General features: G+C 38.8%; 1 protein-coding gene across 1 annotated transcript in view; it reads left to right on the top strand.

Moving 5' to 3' along the window:
- The window catches only part of LOC143279856 (uncharacterized), a 40,811-nt gene that overhangs the window by 2,129 nt on the left and 18,439 nt on the right, over positions 1-20,243 (top strand). The window contains exon 2 of the mRNA XM_076584110.1: positions 540-650. Coding sequence (XP_076440225.1) covers positions 540-650 — 111 coding nt within the window. The remainder of the gene's footprint in view (positions 1-539; positions 651-20,243) is intronic.

Raw genomic sequence — 20,243 nt, 5'->3', positions numbered from 1 at the left:
ACATCATGAACATGTAGTGTGTATTAATTGATTGTTAAAAAAAGGATTTGTGCATGATTGTTAAAAAAAAGGATTTGTGCAGTTCAGGCATGCCTACTTCTCAGATTTTTAGTGTCAGTTTTGAATTATTCCTGAAAACCAGTATCACTGACAGTGTACGCTGTAAATCCAGAAAGAAGAGAGGGGAAAAAAGTCCAATACTGAAATCTAAGTTACCAAATTTTATTAATTTTTGTGCATGTCTTATTGGTCAAATGATTGTATGTCTATCATTCTCTGCTGTAACAGCACCTTGAAAACGTGTTGTGTGTTCCAGGAAAATATAATACACTCCATTTCTAAATTTAGTAATTTTTTTACCTGAAAAAGAAGAGAATGCATGTTTAGTGAGTACAAAGTGAATGGGTTTTTATCTGTGAAGAATTTTGGTTGAACTCAACTTCCTTTCATGTTTTATTGTTACATTGTTTTTTGTTGTTGTTTTTTTTTTCCATGCATTTACTTGACTTATGGACATGTATTATTTTATTGCTTTGCAGAAGGATATTCCGTCTGATCAACAGTTACACCTGGCTGCACTGCAGGGTAACTTGGAAGAGCTGAAGAAAGTGCTTGAGTCTGGCAAGGTCCATGTGGACTGCAAGGACAAGGTTGGTTTTGTGTGCACTTTCTCTCTGTCTCCAGTGCACTTGCATACAGCTCATTGTGGAACATGGCAAGGACAGAAGACAGAAGATGAGAAACTTGTGTGTGTGTGTGTGTGTGTGTGTGTGCGCGCGCATGTGTGCGTGCATGCGTGTGTGTGTGTGCACGTGCGCGTGTGTGCGCATGTGTGTGTGTGCGTGTGCGCGTGCAGACTGTTTATTTCACTGATGTGGACTCATTATTGTGGAGAGAGGACAAAAATTGTTCCCTTTGCCTTTTCTTTTGTTTCACATTCTCTTACGGTCTTTGTTAGGTTGGTTTTTCTTCTTCTTCAACAGCTCTGTCTGTGTGTCTGTGTGTGAAGAGAGAGAACAGTATCTTGGTGCAAATAATTGGCGAGTCTACAATTGGTGGTGTTCAGATAGATTTCTAAATTGATCTTTTGCGCCACTGACTAAGTAGTAAGTACGCATTGTTGTATTATTCTAATTCTGATTCACAAGCATGTTCTAACACACTTACAATTACACTGAGAAAAAACATTCAGAAGAATAATAGCTACAACTGGCTACTCCCGGTGACAATATTGATGGCTCTAACAGCATTGTCCAAGCATCAAATACTTCAGAATAAAATTATGTCTGTTTAGTTTCCTCTCTTTTGCTGCTGATTTCTAAACTGGTAAAAGTAAAATATAACATTGCAGTTGACCCGGTATTTTGTTAGGAATACCAGGATAGGAAAAAGTAATCAGTTACAGCTACTTTTTTTTTTTAATGAAACACAAAAATGATATTGGTTATCTTAGCTTTTTTTTCTTTTTTACTTTATTTATGAAGATACCCCATGTTCACACTTGTGATGGGCTTTATCTTCATTAATCATTGTTTATACAAATTTTAATTTCCATAAACTTTCAGAGTGACAGGTGTTCAAAACTGCTTCATTAAAAAGTGAAATGACATTTGTCAGAACAGGTTATAGTTTCATTGAGTGACGGTGTAATGGATTTTTTAAGTACATTCATTTTCCATCATTTTTCACACATGTTGAAATGTTATTCTATTTACTCTGTGTTTTTGTATGCATGTTTATTATATTTATTTGTTCTTGTTTTGTTTTTTTGCCATGGAGCTTAAGCCCAACAACACCGGTTTGAACATTTTCTTTATTTAGTATTTTGCTTTTGTTATGTAACAGATACATAACATCATACACTGATACAGTTTAAAAGAACCAACCAACCAAACAAAAACAAACCAAAAAAAACGGGGGGGGGGGGGGGCTACAACATTGTCTCCTCTGCTTTCCCACATACAGCTGTAGCCTATGACTGTACAAGCAATCAGGCATTGCCCTGTTTTATCAGGTTATGTCCTCTGTGTGTATGTCACTCTCTCTTGTAAATGTGTGTGTGTTGTTGTTTTTTATAAATAGCAAATGTGGTGTAGTGTACATAGATCTGTCCGCATGCTCTGACACCTTCTTCAAATTGAAACTGTGGATGGGCGTGGTACACAGGTGTGTCTTTCCTTTTTGTGTTCTACTAGAAGCGTAACCATGCTGTTGTCTGTACTCAATTTCACAATAATCATGCTCCTAGTCCTGAACATGTGCTGTCTTTCTCAAGCCTTTTTTTTTTTTTTTTTTTTTTAATATTGCAATTACTGTTAAATCATTGAAGCAATATCAGCAAAAACTCAAAAGCATCATACACAGACATTATATATCATGTTGTATACACACATGCATGCTCACATACATGCATACAGAGTTTTGTACACAGATGTATGTACATAAATACACACATTTAAGTTCATGCATGTGCACACACACACACACACAGAATATGTACGGCAGTATTTTCTGAAAAACCCAACCAGGGCAGTTACGGCATAAAGGGACACTAGACAAGTGTGGTTCACAGATCATTGCAACAGGGAAGGTGTTATTTTTAGTAATACTAATAGTAGGTGGCGGCAGTGAAAATTTAAATATTCATTACAATGACTGAAATGTGATTTTTGGGAAACAACATGACAATATAAGAAAAACAAAAAAAAAAGTAAGTGAATATCTTGATTGGTTCTGAAGATATTCCATTTTAAAGATGTGACGATGCGTACATGCTGTTAGTACTTAATATTCTCACATTTTCACAGTTATATTATACTGTCCATGAGGGTACTGTAATGAAAACTCATATACTTTTAAAAACCATATGATAATGGTATATTGCACAAGAAAACACTAACACTTCAGCAGCAAAGAAACTGGAAAATATGTCTGTCAAAGTAGGAGGAAATAGAAAATCAAGACGTGTCAATGTGCACAGAATAGCAACTTTGAAGGTCTACAGCACTGAAACGAATAGACAGTTGAATTTCAAAATAAAATATCTTGCAGATTACATCACAGAAAGTGCACTGAATTTTTTTCAGGCAGGACAGTTGACTGAATTTTAAGTATCAGAGTCTCAAACTTTGAAAAATCTTCAATTTGACCAGTGGAAAAAAGACTGTTTATTGGGGTAGCATGCTGCAAAGATGAATATTTCAGTAACTGTCACAAGTAGGACCATGAAATTTTGTGTGTGTATTAAGTGAAATGTCAGCTTTCAAAATAAATTAAAATCAACCGTAAAACTTCCCTCTGATGTTGGCAGAAAAGGAATGATACCTGATTTTCTCATTAAAAAAGGGTGCATGCTGCAGATGAGACTTCTTCAAAATTTTTGTTTTTGAAAAAAATATTGAAGTTGCAGCCACAATAAGTTACCAGTGGTCCAGGCTGATCATCATCTTCAAAATTACTACAAATTTTTAAACGAATGCAACTTGAGAGCATTATACACAATGGGTAGGTTGATGGGGCATTCCACGACCAAGGTTCCCAGGAGGGAGCAAATATTACATAAGTTGCTAGCAAAAATGACAGATATATAAATCTATTTTCTTTCAGCTCTCTAGTTTTTTCTTCCATCCATGAACCCAGTCATGCATTTCATTATAGAAGAAACACAATAAATAAGAAATAAAAGGTGGATGATGCATCTTTATTTCTTCACAAAATGGCATTCACAAGAGAAAATGCACACCAAAAAATCTCTCATTTTTTTGGCACTCACAGGTTTCCTGGCATCAGCAATAACATGCTGCTCGCTACCTGAGATGTTTATACTGGCCTTTTTGGATCATGGAATAGGTCTTGCAAACCCTGCCATAAGCAGCTGTTTCTGCAACATGTTAGATACACAGATCAGCTCATAAGAAAGAACAAATGTTATGTTCAATTTAAAACTTAAAACCAAAACCAGAGCTCTCAGTTTAATATATGTTTAGGCTTTTGTCAATTTCTGAGTGTTTTGAGTGGGAGGAAAACACTGTGATAACAGAATTATAAAATGGCATACTAACAGGTAAGCATTCATTCAACAGCAACACAAAATTCACCGCACTGAACTATATGGCCGCACTTTCACACAATAACTCAGTTGCAGCATCAACTTATGCTTTGATAATTGAGGCTGAATTTTTAGGGGTCTGTCCTTTCCAGTTGCTGACAAGAACTTTGCCATCTGTACTGTTCATCTTATGGATGTCTTTGTTGCATGCGATTATTTACTCAGAAATTCCACTTCAGGGTGCTACATTTCATGACTGAGATGAAAGTATTACTTAATGTCTTATGTATATATGATTACTAAATATTGAATATTTTATTGTTAATATGCACATCATACTTAGTATCTTATTCTTTGATATATATTTTGTGTACTCATCTTTATTTGTGTGTGTATGTGAGAATGCATGTCTTAGATATATATCAAACTGAATATTTCATTCACAATATGTGCATGGTATTTTGCATTTTATCATTTCATGAAATATGTGTTTACTTCCCTTTGTTTTCTGTTTCATGCAGTCTAGATGCACAGCATATCATGGGTTACATAACCCCCCGCGCGTGCACACACACACACACACACAATTATACTATCTTAATGGCAGGATTCCTAATAGTGTTATATAGTTTGACTTGACTGAACCTGATGTACAACTTACGCTATGGGTGTTATTGTACTGATTTTCTTTTTACTAATTTTAGTTTGTTAAAAATTGGTGTTAAATTTTTGAAGAAACAGGATGTTGCCTGCACTGTTCAAATTAATCATGTATCTCTTCACATTACACTTTTTTCATACTCAGACATACACATACTCACAAGCATACATGTGCAAATGCAAACTTGCTCTGGCTCTCTCTCTCTCTCTCACACACACACACACACCTACTCCACAGACAGGAAAGAAATGGGGAAGGGGGATGACTGGAGGGAGGAGATGGTGGGTTATATCACTGTCAGCTGTCAGGGATTCTCAGCCAGATCAAGTGGTCAGTGATTTGGCTCAGTGCCAAGTTTCCCACAACCATTGACAACCCCCTCCCCTCTCTTTACCATTGGTGGGAGATACTCAGAGACAAGTGAGGGAAATGGCTATACAACTCTCAGCTAATTATGAAAGTGAAGTTTGCAGAGGAGAAAGGGGGAGGAGGGGAGGGGGGGGGGAGAGGTTAGTATGAATTGGTGTTCTTGTTCTTTCTGGAATGTGAGAGCATAGTATCTATCTGTCTGTATATATTGAGATAAAGTTTCACAGCTATAGAAGCAAAATGCAACTAGAATATCAGACTTTTGTGTGATGCTGAATGAAAAAGAAACCAGATTCCAATTTTTTTACTCACTTATTTAACATTCACCGAGTCTGTAGCAGACGACGCTAATGCTGTCCCGAGCACTTCCGGTTTTAGACCCAGGTAATATTTTGCTTACTAAAGCAAAAATCAATCAAATATTAGTAATTGGAATTCATGGGCTCCGTTTTAACATTTCCATTTTTCATTCTGTATCAATAGTTTTTGTGTGTTTTACTCCGAAAAAAATAAATCGTGTTCCGATTGAAACACGGTGTCACGTTACGAAAACACTTATGAAATAGATCCAAGCTGCTCAGTTACTAACATCGATCAAAATCCTGATTCAGAGAATTTCAGCTCAATATTGTGCATGAAAGTGCTAAAGACATTCGTTTTCAAAAATAATGTAAAACTTACCGATGAAACTTAAGATTTTCTGGAGAAACAATGCCATTTTTGTGTTAGCTGAAGTGCCGATCTCCTGTGTCGAATGTTGATTGGGCCGACGCAACTGACGAAGAGGGGTACCTGCTTTTGAATCGCTTGAGCAAATTGCTCATGGATCAAAAATATTAGTTTCGGATACCATTGAAATCATCAGAAAATGCTCTTTACCGCTCATACAGTAACCCGTAGGGTCAGATTTCTTTTTCGAACTGCGCGAGGCGTTGAAAGATAGCCGAAAAATTCCCGTAACTTTGCGCTCAGATCTAACTACCCTACTTCGCCCAAGGCTTGGAAAAAAACACACGAAAGTTCTCCTTGAACTTTCGCCTTTCACGGCTCCCAGTTTTTCGAACAGTAACCAATGAATGGAAAACAACGGATGCGATTTTTTCCACTAAGCTTATGTGGTTGAAACTAACTGTGTCGCGCTCAGAAAGACGCCGGCCGCCATTGAACAAGGATCGCTATTTCGCGTTACAGTACACTTTTTTTCTTCCATCCGCGAACTCATTCACGCATTGCATAAAGCAAACACAATTTGGCCAAACAGAGCAAACCATAGGCCTAGTTTGCATCAGTTTGACATGGTAAGTATATGTAAACACCAAACATGGAGTATAATACAAACTCCTCCTATATGGATGATAAATGATTATTTCAGTTGGATAGTTTTTCACAAAATGAAATCAAATTTGAGAAAATGCATTTCAAAATTAGTCAAGTTTTTAGGCGTTCATAGGTTTCCCGGCATCGGCCATGGGGGCTGCCGCTACCTACTAATAGCATGGTTTTGGACATGCATGGCATGTCAAGAGGAAAAGCCAGATTGTGTCTCTGGACCTTTACTTTGTCTTGCCTCTTCTGGACACCCAACCACCCCCCTTTTTCCTTAATTGGATCACAACTTCCCCCCCTCCCTATTACCTTCTACCCTTTCAACCACCTTTGAAGAATGTGGCTGTTTGAATATTGAGCACTGTTAAGAGCTGCAGGATTTTTTTGCAATGCAGATTTTGTTTGTTCTTTACCCAAAGCATGCTCACATTATACATTATGTATGTAGCTGTCTTCAGTTTTCCTTCTTTCCACTGTAAGCAGTATTAGACATTTAGACATCTCTTCTGTTGTTGTTGGTTTTTTTGTTTTGTTTTTGTTTTTTTGTGTGTGTGGTTTTTTTTCACATCCTGATATATGTGCATGCACATAAAAGCACACACACTCTCTCTCTTTCTCTATCTGTCACTCTCTCTATACAGCATAACTTAAGTCTTGAAAAGGAAATGAATGCATAATTAAACGCCACAGACAAACCAGTGATCAACAATTTCTCATTAAAAGTAAATTTTAGGAATTCATGAATGAATAACAAAAGAATGGAGGAAAAAAACCTGTGTCAGAAAATCCTGTCTTCCATGACTATTCTGGGCACACAGTGACTGAACTGAGCATTTCATTCTTTGTGTACAGTTTGGATGCTTTTCAAATGATAGGAAGCCAACAGGAACTGTTGAAGGCCAGCAACGTATCCGCCTCCCTATCCTCTCACTCACTGTACTTTTGAAAGAGACACAAAGTATGTGTTCATGTGTGGGGAGGTTATATTTAGTTATTGGTATATAAGCATGAATATTTTTATGTATTGGTATATTTATGTAGACAGATTTGCAGCAGCTTTGTTTTTAAAATGCGTCAGGGTAGAATAGAGCCTTTTACCATATACCACACGTGTGACTTGCTTTTTGAAACTTTGGCTTGCTCAGTGAGAGACAAGGGCTTGGGCGTCACCTGTTTGCATTCCTGTTTCAGAATTTCTGTCGTGAGATTAAGACTGCAATGTCTGAATAGCTTGTTCAGGAATACTAACTACTTTGTCTGTGTGTGTGGATGCATGGGTGTATTTTTGCATGCATGCTATTAAAAAAACACACCAAAAACAAGATGCCCCACATTTTTGTCATCATCTGCAATGGAAGCTGTTTACTTTAAATCCAGAATGAAAATATCATGTAATATATCACGACTGTCTCTCTCTCTCTTGGTCTCTTAATGTCTATCAGTCTGTGTCTTTCTCCTTTTAATCTGTGTATTGTCTGTCGGTCATTATCTGTCATTCCTTATTTCTGCCTGCATCATTCCCTTGTTTCGTTCTTTTTTTTTTCTGTGTGATTCCTGTTTCTGTTATTTTTATTTCTTCAGCATGCAAAGATTTTGTGATCTCTTAAGTAAAATTGCAGAGATGATTCAGTAGCAATATGTGTTCATGAATGCATGCATGTATCCATCTAATACTTTGATATCTTTATTTCTTGAGCTAGCAAAGATTTTGTTAAATCCTTCTAAACAAAATTGCAGTGATGATTTAGCAACATAATTCATGTATTCATGCATGCATGAATACATCTGGCAGGAACATGTTTGGTGTGTGTAACTGGTTCCATAGAGGTCATGTCCTGCATACAGTGCTGACCTTTGACATGAAAGCTAGAAGTTGAAAATCTGTGTCACAATTTTTAAAATTTTTTCTTAAACATACACAGTTGATGTATATAGTCTTTTTCAACATTCAAGTTTTGAACTAAAATTCGCTGTGTTGAGGGCATGAACCTTACAAATTTTCATGGTCAGAGGTCAAAATTGTAACATGGCATGATAAACAAACTTGAATCTTACACCCAGTGTTCTACCTTTGTCCAGTTATTAGCCTTGAAGACTTCAGCTTTATAAAGTCACAAGTCAAAATATCCTGGGTCACAGTTCAGTGGAACAGAAAACGTTTGCAGGCATGGCAAAACTGTGGTTTGAATGCAATCTTCAAACAAGAGTCACAGAAAGGGGGAAGGAAGATGGGAATACAAATAGTAAAGAGTGGTAACTCTCTCCATTCACAAGGTACACAACTTCAAGTCAGTGCTGCTTATGCTCATTTGACATGTGCACACAGCAGCAAAGACAGAAGAAATGTGCAAGCACAAATTAGCTTTTATTCAAGAATGGCATCGCCTCTTTAATCCTGAACAAGCCACACAGAACACATGGACAATACAGAACAAACACATGGTTGCCTCAGTGGTTTTTCAACTTGGAATTAATCAACAACGAGGCCAGGAGATCAAATGATCATTGATAAACAGAGAGGTTGTTTATAGTAGGGGCATGAAATTTAAAGTTGAAAAAAAAGCTTATTTGTAATAATTACAGCAACAACAACAAAAAAACGTATGCAACACTGTACTTCCATCTTTCATGCAGTCTTCGTTAAACTTGACGCACAGTCAGTTTATGATTAGATTTAGAATAAAAATCTTTTTTGAAAGTCAGGATTAGAGTTCAGATGTCAAGGTCAAAACTTATTGATTTAAAGGGATGGGTGGGGGAGCCTGAACATTTGAAGCACAATTATTGACCTCACTGGTATGGTTGAATGTTTTGTGAATTGTATGCAGATTGGATGTTGAGGTCAGAGCTTTAGAGGTAAAGACACAATATGATGGCATTCAAAATATGTCCTGGTGCAAGGGGGCGCCCCACTTTGTGGTTTGTGTGATTGCTTGGGCTGTCTCTCTTTGTCTTTCCTCCCCTTCTGCAGCCTTCCCCATTTCTCTGTTTGCTTTGCTCTCCCTTCTCTCTCAGTCTCTGTGTCTGTTTCTCTTTATATCTGTTTGGCTCTTTCTCTCTGTCTTCCTTTTTCTCTCTGGAAAAGCAGATAGATTAACAAAATATACAAGTCCCCTTCTGCTCCAGGCCTCTGTGATCATTTAGTTAAATGAAAAATAATCAATGATTTTCCAGAACAGATGGGCAATATGAATTGGTATTTTGAAAAAAAAAAAAAAAAAAAAAAAGAAAAAAAAAAAAAGAAGCAGTTTTGTTGTTGAATGCATATATGTGTGTGTGTGTGTGTATATATATATATATATATATATATATATATAGAGAGAGAGAGAGAGAGAGAGAGAGAGAGAGAGAGAATTAATTTTTTGCTGTTTTCACAATATATCAAACATCCCATTCCACTTCATTCCCTTCACATTGTGTATATGCTGGTGAATTTTGTGCCAAGTTAGCTGAAACACTGACAGCATCAGTATCCCATTTCTCTATGTGTGTGTGTCAGTGTGAATAAGCTTACATGTAAGTGTGTGATTGTGTGTGTGGGTGGCATGCATGTGTAGGTGAATGGGTGCTCAGAAGCTTGTTTTCAGCACAGATACATGGAAAGTAAACAGCAGCAATGGTAACAGTGTTTACACTGATGAGGTGACAGACAGGTCAGCCAAGCTGGCAGTTGTCTGCAGGACTAAATAACTGAATGCGGGCAGTGAAGCAAGAGGAAACAGTACCCCCACTGTGGAAAATGAGCCAACAGAAACATTCAGTCTTGATTAGTTGTTACCTGTGTGAGCTTGGCTCAGATAGAACCCTCTGGAAGCTAGGGAGTAGCAGGTGGAAGGCTGCTGGTTTTCATTTTATCTGTCCCCCATGTGGTGGCCTTTTGCCATTTATTAAAGGTGCTGTTACCTGCACAAGCCTTGTTGCTTTGATTCTGTCCGCTGCTGCTTGTGCTGTCTTTGTTACTTTTAATGTTGAGTGTTTCGGGATTTCATGAAAATCACAGAATTGCCCAATAAGTGATGCCTTCATGATCATGTGTGAGTACAGGAGAGGTGGGTTTTTTTTGTTTTAGTTTTATTTTTTGTTTGTTTGTTTTGTTCTGTGCTTTATTCTCTAGAAGTGGCAACTTGATTTGTGTGTATATTAAATGATTCAACATATTTCTCTTCTTTTAGATTGGTTGCATTAATTTTACAGTTGGTGATGACAGCTTGGATTGCACAAGTTGGCAGACTTTTATCACTTTCAGACAGCTCCTGTCAGCATGTCCTCTTTACTGTGCTATGACAAGGAAACAGCTGCTGCCACTGACTTGGATTCTTCTTAGAAACTCTCCCTCTCTCTCTTTCTCTCTCTCTCTCTCTCTTTCAAATTGAGTGTGCGCACATGTGTGTGTGTGTGTGTGTGTGTTCGATATTGTAATGGGTCAGAAGGCCTTCTTCAATAAAGCATTTCTGAGTTCTCTCTCTCTCTCTCTCTCTCTCTCTCTCTCTCTCTCTCTCTCTGTATGATTGTGTCTGTGCATTCCATACAATCAAAAGTTTTCTAGGTTTGCTTATTCTCTATTAACTGTCAGGGCAAGGTGTATTTAAAGGCTGGGATGAAGCATGGGATGGAGAGATGAGTGAGTGGTGCATATGATTGTTTGTGAATGAGTGCACTTGCACAGAGAGAGAGAGAGAGAGAGAGAGAGAGAGAGAGCAGACAGACATATGTGAATATGAGAAGCTTTGTATTTGTTTTCTGGAAATGTCTGAACTTGAAATTTTGAAATTATGTTATACAGTAATACAGACATACATACATTTGATCAATTTAATTTGTTATTGTTGGTGGTATTTTTAAAATTTTATTTTAATCTTTTTATTTTCTTTTTAGGCATGGTTTGAATTAAACAGCTTGCACCTCTTATCTGTGGTTTGCAGGCCATTCTTGCAATGTTTATTATATCAAAGTCCTATACACAAGCACACAGACACACAGACATACACACACACACACACACACACACACACACACACACTTCACATCACACACACACACACACACTTCACATCACACACACACACACACACACACACACACACCACACCACACCACACCACACCACACCACACCACACCACACACACACACACACACACACACACACACACACACACACACATTATTTAACATATTTTATGCCTGTTTTGTAACATTTCCAGGATTTGTGTAAAAGATGATAGTAATGGTATGCAACAGTCGACCATCCCAGACCCTTGGTATATTATCGGAGTCAGTAAGGTATCCCAGTCAGGGAAGGCCAAACATGCCGTCTGTCTTCTGCTGTAGTTCTGTGCTGTGTTGAGTGATGGATTGTCCCATGTCTGCCCTCTGTACAGTGACAGAAGAGGGCTGTTGTTGATCTGCATTCCTTGGAACTGTTAGCAAAAAGTGACCACTGGATGAAATGGGCTCTTCACAGTGAAAGTTGAAACTTCAACTCTTGTATATTTGTCAGGTTGCCATCAGCTTAAGCAGTCAGTTTCACAAACAAGGCATTTGTTTTTTTTATGTCTGGGTGCTAAAGAGGAAGCAAATGATTCTCCTCAAATCAGTTGCATTAGTTTTGACACAAATGGCAAAATCCAAATTTTGCTGTGCTTTGTTGTTCATACTGTCACTGTCATAAACTCACAGTACATTTTGTTTGCCTCTCTATGTCAAGACCAAAAATTAATACCAGAATAAGATGAGAGAATGTAAGTTTCCATCATACTGTACAAAAGGATGGCTGTTTATTTTGTAACACAGACATGGATATAAAGATGTAAGTCAGTTACTTGCTCCAAGCATTTTTGTCTGTCCATTTTTTAACTAACACAGACATAGTTCTAAGAATCAAAATCAGTTTCTCCCAGCATTTAGCCACTAGAGAGAGAGAGACCGAGACAGAGAGAGGAAAGTGCTTGCATCTAGTCTCCTGGATGTGTGTGTGTGGGTTTGTTTGTTTGTTTTTTTAATGAAAAATTTTTTTAAAAAATTTTTATGTTTACTTGCAGCAGTGAACAACATTTTTATCACAAACCATGAAATCCGAGGTAGAAAGAGTTGGGAGTAGTGCCCAAGTCAGTTTTCAGCACCTCTGTCATTAAACTTTGTGCCAGACATTGTTGGCAAGTGTTCAGGGATCAAACTTCACACCAGCACATGCGTGTGTGTGCTTGCATACATTGAAAAACAAATTTAGATTATAAATGTACTCAAGTACATAGAAAGACAGAGACTTAGAAATGCATACATGCATGAACATCAAATATTTCTTTGCACCATGTGCATGTGCATGCAGACATACTGTCACATGCACATACACACAGGCACACGCAAAGCACAGACAGACATGTGCATGCACATATAATTTTTGAAGTGAGGCACTTTGATAATAGACAGTCTTTCAGTTGCGGTAGTCTGCTTTTTTTTTTTTTTTTTTTTTAGACAGGATTTCTTCTTGCTATCTTTGTGTGTGTCTCTCTCTTTTTGTCTCTCTCTCTCTTTCCCATTTTCCCATTTTCGAATCATTGGAAACTGAAAGGGGGCTGCACAGTTTCATAGTTTATATCGTAGCTGTAGGCAAATTGGTCGTATACCCCCCATGTGGTGGTCATTAACTGGAAGACATTACCTGGAGTATCTTTCTCTTTGCCCTTTCCCTCAACAAGTTCTGTCTGAAGTCTTATGTATGGTAGCATTTCCACCACCTTTTCTTTCAAGGCTACACTCCCTCTTCTTCATGTTCACCTACAAACACAGAAACACACACACACACACACACACACACACACACACACACACACACACACACACACACACACAGAGTGACAGACACATACACACACAACCACACACACACACACAGTTCACATGCCACACACACACACACACACACACACACACACACACACACACACACACACACAGACACACACACACACACACACACACACACACACACACACACACACACACACACACACACACACACACATATGCACAGAGTCACACACACACACACACACTCTCTAGAGAGAGAGAGACCGAGACAGAGAGAGGAAAGTGTTTGCATCTTATATTATGAGATTATTCGTTTCTGCAGTTTGTAGTATTTTGTTGGTGTACATGTAATGATGTATAGAATTTGCTTTTCACTTCTATGTCCTCATGTTCTGTTGTGTGGTGTGATGTATTATTAAATATACAAGTATTGTTTCATGTGAGGTCATTATATTGGGAGTTTGTGCCAATACACTATTGTATATTGTACAATAGTACAATATGGGTGTGCACACACACACACACTACACACACGTACATCACAAACACACACATAAACACATGCGCATGAGCGTGTGCGTGCGCGCGCGCACACGCACACACACACACACACACACACAAGCACATGTACACACATACACCACACACACACATGCACACACACATTCACATGTGCACATATGCAGACACACATGCGCAAGCACACACACATACATGTGTGTATATATATATATATATATATATATATATATAAACACACATTGTGTGCCTCCCTGGAAAGATAATGAACAGACCGGCGATGGTGCTAAGATTTCTGTTTGTGCTGTTTCTCACAAACAGGTAAGAAATAACATATGTGCATCAGATTATCAGTCGTCTTCTTTCTTCAGGACTATGCATTCCCTACTTTGACCTGTTGTTGTTTTGGGTGTTTTTTTAAAATAGGTGTTTTTTTTAATTTACTATACCTCACTTCCATTTCTTTGATTCTGTTTTATTTTTATTGTACATCCCTTGTGGATGAAAAATGTGGAAGACTCTGTGTTAACATTAGGTTTTCTGTGTGCTACCTCTTTTGGACAAGTCACAAAGACCTACCTCAGGACATTACTTTTCTTTCACCTGCAGGACTGCATAGTTTATGTTTACCTGCCTGTTGTTACCTGTGGAGCTGGATACAGAAGTGAAAGACTTTGGAGGACATGGTTTCGATGCATGCTCTTTCCCTTATACATACTAACATAGGAACATTACTAATAAATACTATGACTTTTTTTTTTAATGTGAAACTGCTGTCAGCTCTGTGATGGGGGTCAGAAGCTGGTGAGAAGACCAACACAGTGGCAGGTCATATACTGGGGAGAAATCTTTGCTCCTGTCATGAATATTCATTGGTTACTTGTGTGTGCTGGCTCTCTGTCTCTATGTCTGTCTCTGTCTCAGTGAGACTTTCTCTTACTTTGTCTGTCTCTACATTTACTTTTCCCCCATCCGTCACTCTGTCTTTTTCTCATAAGTTTATCACATGTTCAAAATAAGAAATTGAGAGAGGGATGAGGGGAATGGGCATTGTGGGGGATGGGGTTGAGTGTGGGGGGGGGTTGTGAGGGGGGGGGGGATGTACTACTGAATCCAGGCATATCCAGAACAACTGACAAGACTGAGAGACTTGGAGAGGAGGTTTGAGATATTTTGGGAGAGAGGCAGGCAGACAAAAAAATTAACACACCTGTAGAGAGAAAGAAAAAAGTGAACAAAGTGATGTTTAAACAAGTGACAGGGCTGAGAGATGGAGAGGATGATGATAGGAGATTGAAAGAAACAGAGAGACAGACAAATCGAGAGAAAAACAACTGAACAAACCATTATACCCCATACCACCCTATCACCATCTCCTGTCTCTCCCCCCCCCCCCCCCCCCCCCCCCCCCATCTCCCCATCTCTCTCTTTCTCTCTCTGTTTCTGGAGAGAGGCATGCAGAAAAAAAAAAATATAGAGAGACTGTAGAGAGAATGAAAGAAAGAAATGAAGATGATAAAAAACAGACAGATGGAGGGAGAAGAAAATAAGTGAACAAACCGTTATTGTCCCCTGCCCCTTGCTCCCCTCCCTTCTCTCTGTCATTGTCATCACTTGTTAAAAATATTTCCATTTCTACTGTTGTCTGTTTTCTTTCTCCCTCCTCCCCCTCCCAGCCCCCATACCCATGCACTTCCACCACTCCATATTACCTATCCCCCTTCCCACCTCCTTCTCTCATTTCTACTCCTAAGCTTCTTGTTTTCAACTTTCCCATGGGTTTTGTGGATTGAAAAAAAAAAAAGTAACCCCTTTCACTTCTTGGGCATGTCAGAGAGATGCTTTCACTGCTTCATTATTTGTTTTTCTCACTTCTGCCTCTACTTCTTTCATACCCTCATTTCAGGATTTTATTCTGTTTCCCAAGGTGTATGCATGTGTGTGCACATGCATGTGTATCTGCATGCATGTGCATGCATGCGCATGTGTGTTTGTGTGTGTGTTTGTGTCTTATCATCATGTCGTCATCACCACATGTGTGTTTTTCTTGTGCTTTATTTCATTTCTTATTCTATCTGTCTCCACATTCAAATCACTTTCATACTTGTAGAACAGATTATTTAATTCAAATACAGATCTATAAATTATAATAAACAAACCAAACAATTTACCAGTCAGTCAGCCAGTCTTGTATTTCATGTATACATGGTGTGAGTGTGTGCATGAATATGTCTTCTTCTGGTTTGTTTTGTTTTGTTTGTCAGGCATCTGCTTGGCAGATGCGGTGTAGCATATATGGATTTGTCCGAACGCAGTGACGCCTCCTTGAGCTACTGAAACTGAAACTGAAACTTGTTTTGTTCACTAAATTGCATAGATCATGCCTTTGCGGAAACACATTGTGTGTGTGTGTCTGTGTGCAATTGTGTGTGCATGTGTGTATATGTGTGTGTGGGGTGGGGTTTTTTTGTGTTTTTTGTGTGTGAATGTTTGTGTGAGTGTGTGTGTGTGTTTAAACTTCGTTTTCTGAGATAAAGCAGTGTTCACTTTAAGTAATGAGAATTTTAAAGGCAACCATAAGTAAATTTGTGAACCTGGTGTCAAAGTAGACAGTAATGATGAAAACATTCTGAGGTATTATTGATGTAGTGTGGCTAAACCAGCCATGCCTTCTCCCGCCCACCCCCTGAGATGAGGGGAGGTGTTGGCAGCAGTTGCCAAATGGTACATAGAATTGTTTTTCCACTCACCACAAGCAAACCCACAACAGCTCCAAGCCCAGATCATGGCCCAGCCTTCAGAATGGGTTGCATCACTGCTCACCCGGAATGTCAGACAGTAGAGATCCCACCACCTCAGTAACAAGGTCTACTAGGTTTAGAGGAAAGGTGTTTATATTGCAGTTACACAAAGGGGGGTGGAGACAGGTGGTGCCTTTGAGAGGAGGGGAAGTGTGTGTGTGTGTGTGTGTGTGTGAGGGGGAGAGAGAGAGATATATATATTTGGCCAATCTTTTTCACTCTTTTTGTTCTCATAGTTTTCTGCATGACATGAACTTAAAATGTCTAAGTCAAAGGACACAAAGAAAGCGTGGATCTCTTGACATTTCAGGATTTCAAAAATATTTAAAAAATCTCTTTTTTTTTCATTTTTGATTTAATTGTGAAGAGATGAAATGTCTGTGACAAAACTGCACAGAATTATTGACAAAAAAACAGAAAAGAAAAGAAAAAGAAAAGACCAAAGTTTATGAACTGTACTATTGGAAGACTGAGTATTATTATTATAGTAAAAGACTGTAGTGTAATATTTTTAATGACAGAACTCCAGACATTAAAAAATGACAATCACTCTGATTGAACAATAGTTGTGGGACACCTTCCGTACAAAGGTGACTCTGATGTTAGTGATAACATAGATAATACACACACACACACACACACACACACACACACACACACACACACACAGAGTCATTTAAACATGATAGAATACTATCAGTCTGAATTTTATTGCTTTCACCTCCTTTCATAAACAGCTCAAAAAAAGGGGTTTTCTCTCACTCCCTCTCTCTCTCTTTCTCCTCCCCACCTCCACCCCAGCTTCTCCCCCCTCTTTCTGTGTGTGTGTATATTATGTGTATCTCTTTCACTAATTTCAGTCTTGTGCATGAGAGAGACACAGAGAGAGTAGGAAAGCAGTTACTCACAAAAATTCTAATACCTTTCATTGCCAGTGCACCTGTGGTGTTTCCAACAAAGCCTTGAGTAATACCTCAGCTTGACTGGGGAGACTGGATCTTGATTTGCCTCTGCATAGAAAACTGTTGAGCCTGCAAACTTATTGAAGGCATTTTACTTGAAGCTAGAGTGTGTTTTACACCCTCTGTCCGTCTGCCTCTGTGCACACACACACACACACACACACACACACACACACACACACACACACACACACACACACACACACACACACACACACACACACACACACACACACAACACACAACACACACACACACAACACACACACACACACACACACACACACAGAGACTTTGCTTATCTCTTCCTGTCTCTCTTGGGGTGAAATGGGGTTTGGTGGTAGAGTCGTGGAGGAGAGGGGGGTGGGGGATATTGAACAGGCATGTTTAATGTTAAGCATTTTCCTGGGATCAGCTTGTGTTTGAATAAAAAAACAAACAAACAAAATAAAACCCCAAACAGCAGCATGATTATGGAGGTGGAAACATGCAACCATCTTCCATAAATGAGTTTGATGACACCGTTTGATCATTTTGCTACAGATTGTTCACATATATGTTGTTGCCTCTTTGGATATGACCAGCCACTAAGAAATGTATAAGGTATATAAGTGAACTATCCCAGAAAAAATGTTTCTTATCCTACTTTCTCGATTTTCTATAACCAAAGGGAATGATGGCGTAATCTTTAAAGTGTATATGCAATCTTCTTTGTAACATACGAAACCACTTTTTAAATTAGATGAACTATGTCTTAGTTACAGTCTGCATAGACTGTACCCTTTCCCTAAACAGTTTTTTAAAAGTTCCATGTGTCAACAGTGTTTGAATTTCAAACATTTGTTCTTTCTTCATTGCTACCCTACATGCCAGGGGAGGAGTGAGTTTTAAAGGTATTTTTTACTCAAGTGTCTCAAGTAATTTGTGGTTTCCACAGTAATAGTACTGTTTTGAAAAGAGACCACAGAATCAGAATGACACCAAATCAAAATTTTGATAATTGGCATTTCCTGCTCTGGTGCAAGAACAGGCTGTGACTAGTATCAGACAGAATACCATTAGATTATTTACAAAAAAAACTGGGAAGAAATATATGATTTTTTTTTTAGAAAGGCGTTTTTCTCACATTTAACTTTTAACTCTTTCCAGACGAAGGAATGCTCACGCATTCCTACACAAAACGTATTCGGATTCGGACGAAGGAATGGAATAGCATTCTCCGAAAGTAAAATTCCATCATGCGCTGTACATGTGACTTTGTGATTAGCCAAGCAGAGTGCGCTATTCTGGGTCACTCCACAATCAAACAGTATGATTGGTTAGCCTGGGATGTGTGGCCTGTCTCGCACACATGCTGACAAAGTCACTGACCGGTCGTCTGCTCGCGTGCCAGCCTCTTAGCAAAGCGGGCTCTTCTCAGAATGTTGTGAAGCAAACAAGGCAGTGACGGCAACGTTTTAGGGTTGCCGAAGTACTTGAAATGCTACAAACTGAAGGGTCGGACATGGAAGAGGTGGATGATGATGACGAAGAAAGCGAATTTAATGCAGAAAGCGAGCATGGATATGGTGATTCGGGGTGAAAAATTGGCAGTATTTTCTACATATGGCAAAACTGTAAAAATAAGATGAGAAATTTGATTTTTGTTATATGTAATAGCTCAACACGTAATAAACCAGTTCTGAAAGTTTCATTTTCTTACACAGTATTTTGTATTTTTTGTAATTTTTTTCCAAACCCTTACAAATGGGCCGTCTGTGGGGAAAAGCAAGGGAGAAAACTTGTCGTCCCGAGTGAGTTAAGAAAGAGCATACAGTATGACTTTGGTTGTGCTCTGACACACACATACACACACACACACACACACACACAAAGAGAGAGAGTTTTTTCTTCTTTGTTGTTGAATGGGAAAGTGTTCTTTGGATACAGTTTCCAAAGGTCCCTGATGCATCTGCACAGTACAAGACCTTTAAGTGTTGTTTGCAATCAACACGGAAGGAAAATCAAAGGATAAAGTTAGACATAATCACACAAGTATGCACGCACACACATTCACACACCACACTACACCACATTACACCACATTACACTACATGCATGTGTGCATGTGCACACATACACACACGCCACACGACATTTATGTGCATGCACATGTGCACACACACAGACACACACAGACAGACAGACAGACAGACAGACACACACACACACACACACACACACACACACACACACACACACACACACACACACACACACACACACACTTCAAGGTTTCTTGGAGGGATGGGGTACAGAGGGGAAGGGAATGTCTGGAATGACCATTTTTTTGCTTTGGTTTTCCTCCGTGTACCTCTCTTGTGCAGACTTGGAGAGAAGCTGAGCACCATGTATTGTTTTCCTGCCTCTTTTTTTCCCAACAACTTTCATTCAAACAAAGATTTACAGAATCAAATGCATTTTATACACTGGGAAATAAAAAGAGGCATCTGCTGTCCTGACTATCTGGGCTAAAATTTGATTATAGCGGAGAGTGTCTTGCATTTTACATCCCCACTTTTTCGGCTAAGGGGATTTTAGGACAGTCGATGTTGGGATGGTTCCCAAAGGCCAACTAGCCCCCAAGGCTGCAGTATTAAGAGCCAGTGCAATCTTGCCTCCTAATTTCAGAGTGAATGTGCTTCACAAAAGACCAAGCTGTAAATGACTTCCCATAGCAGTAGATAAACTATTGATCATGCAGCTCTC

Source organism: Babylonia areolata, chromosome 3, assembly GCF_041734735.1.
Source record: "Babylonia areolata isolate BAREFJ2019XMU chromosome 3, ASM4173473v1, whole genome shotgun sequence".
NCBI lineage: Eukaryota > Metazoa > Mollusca > Gastropoda > Neogastropoda > Buccinidae > Babylonia > Babylonia areolata.
This window is presented reverse-complemented; position numbering and strand designations above follow the sequence as displayed.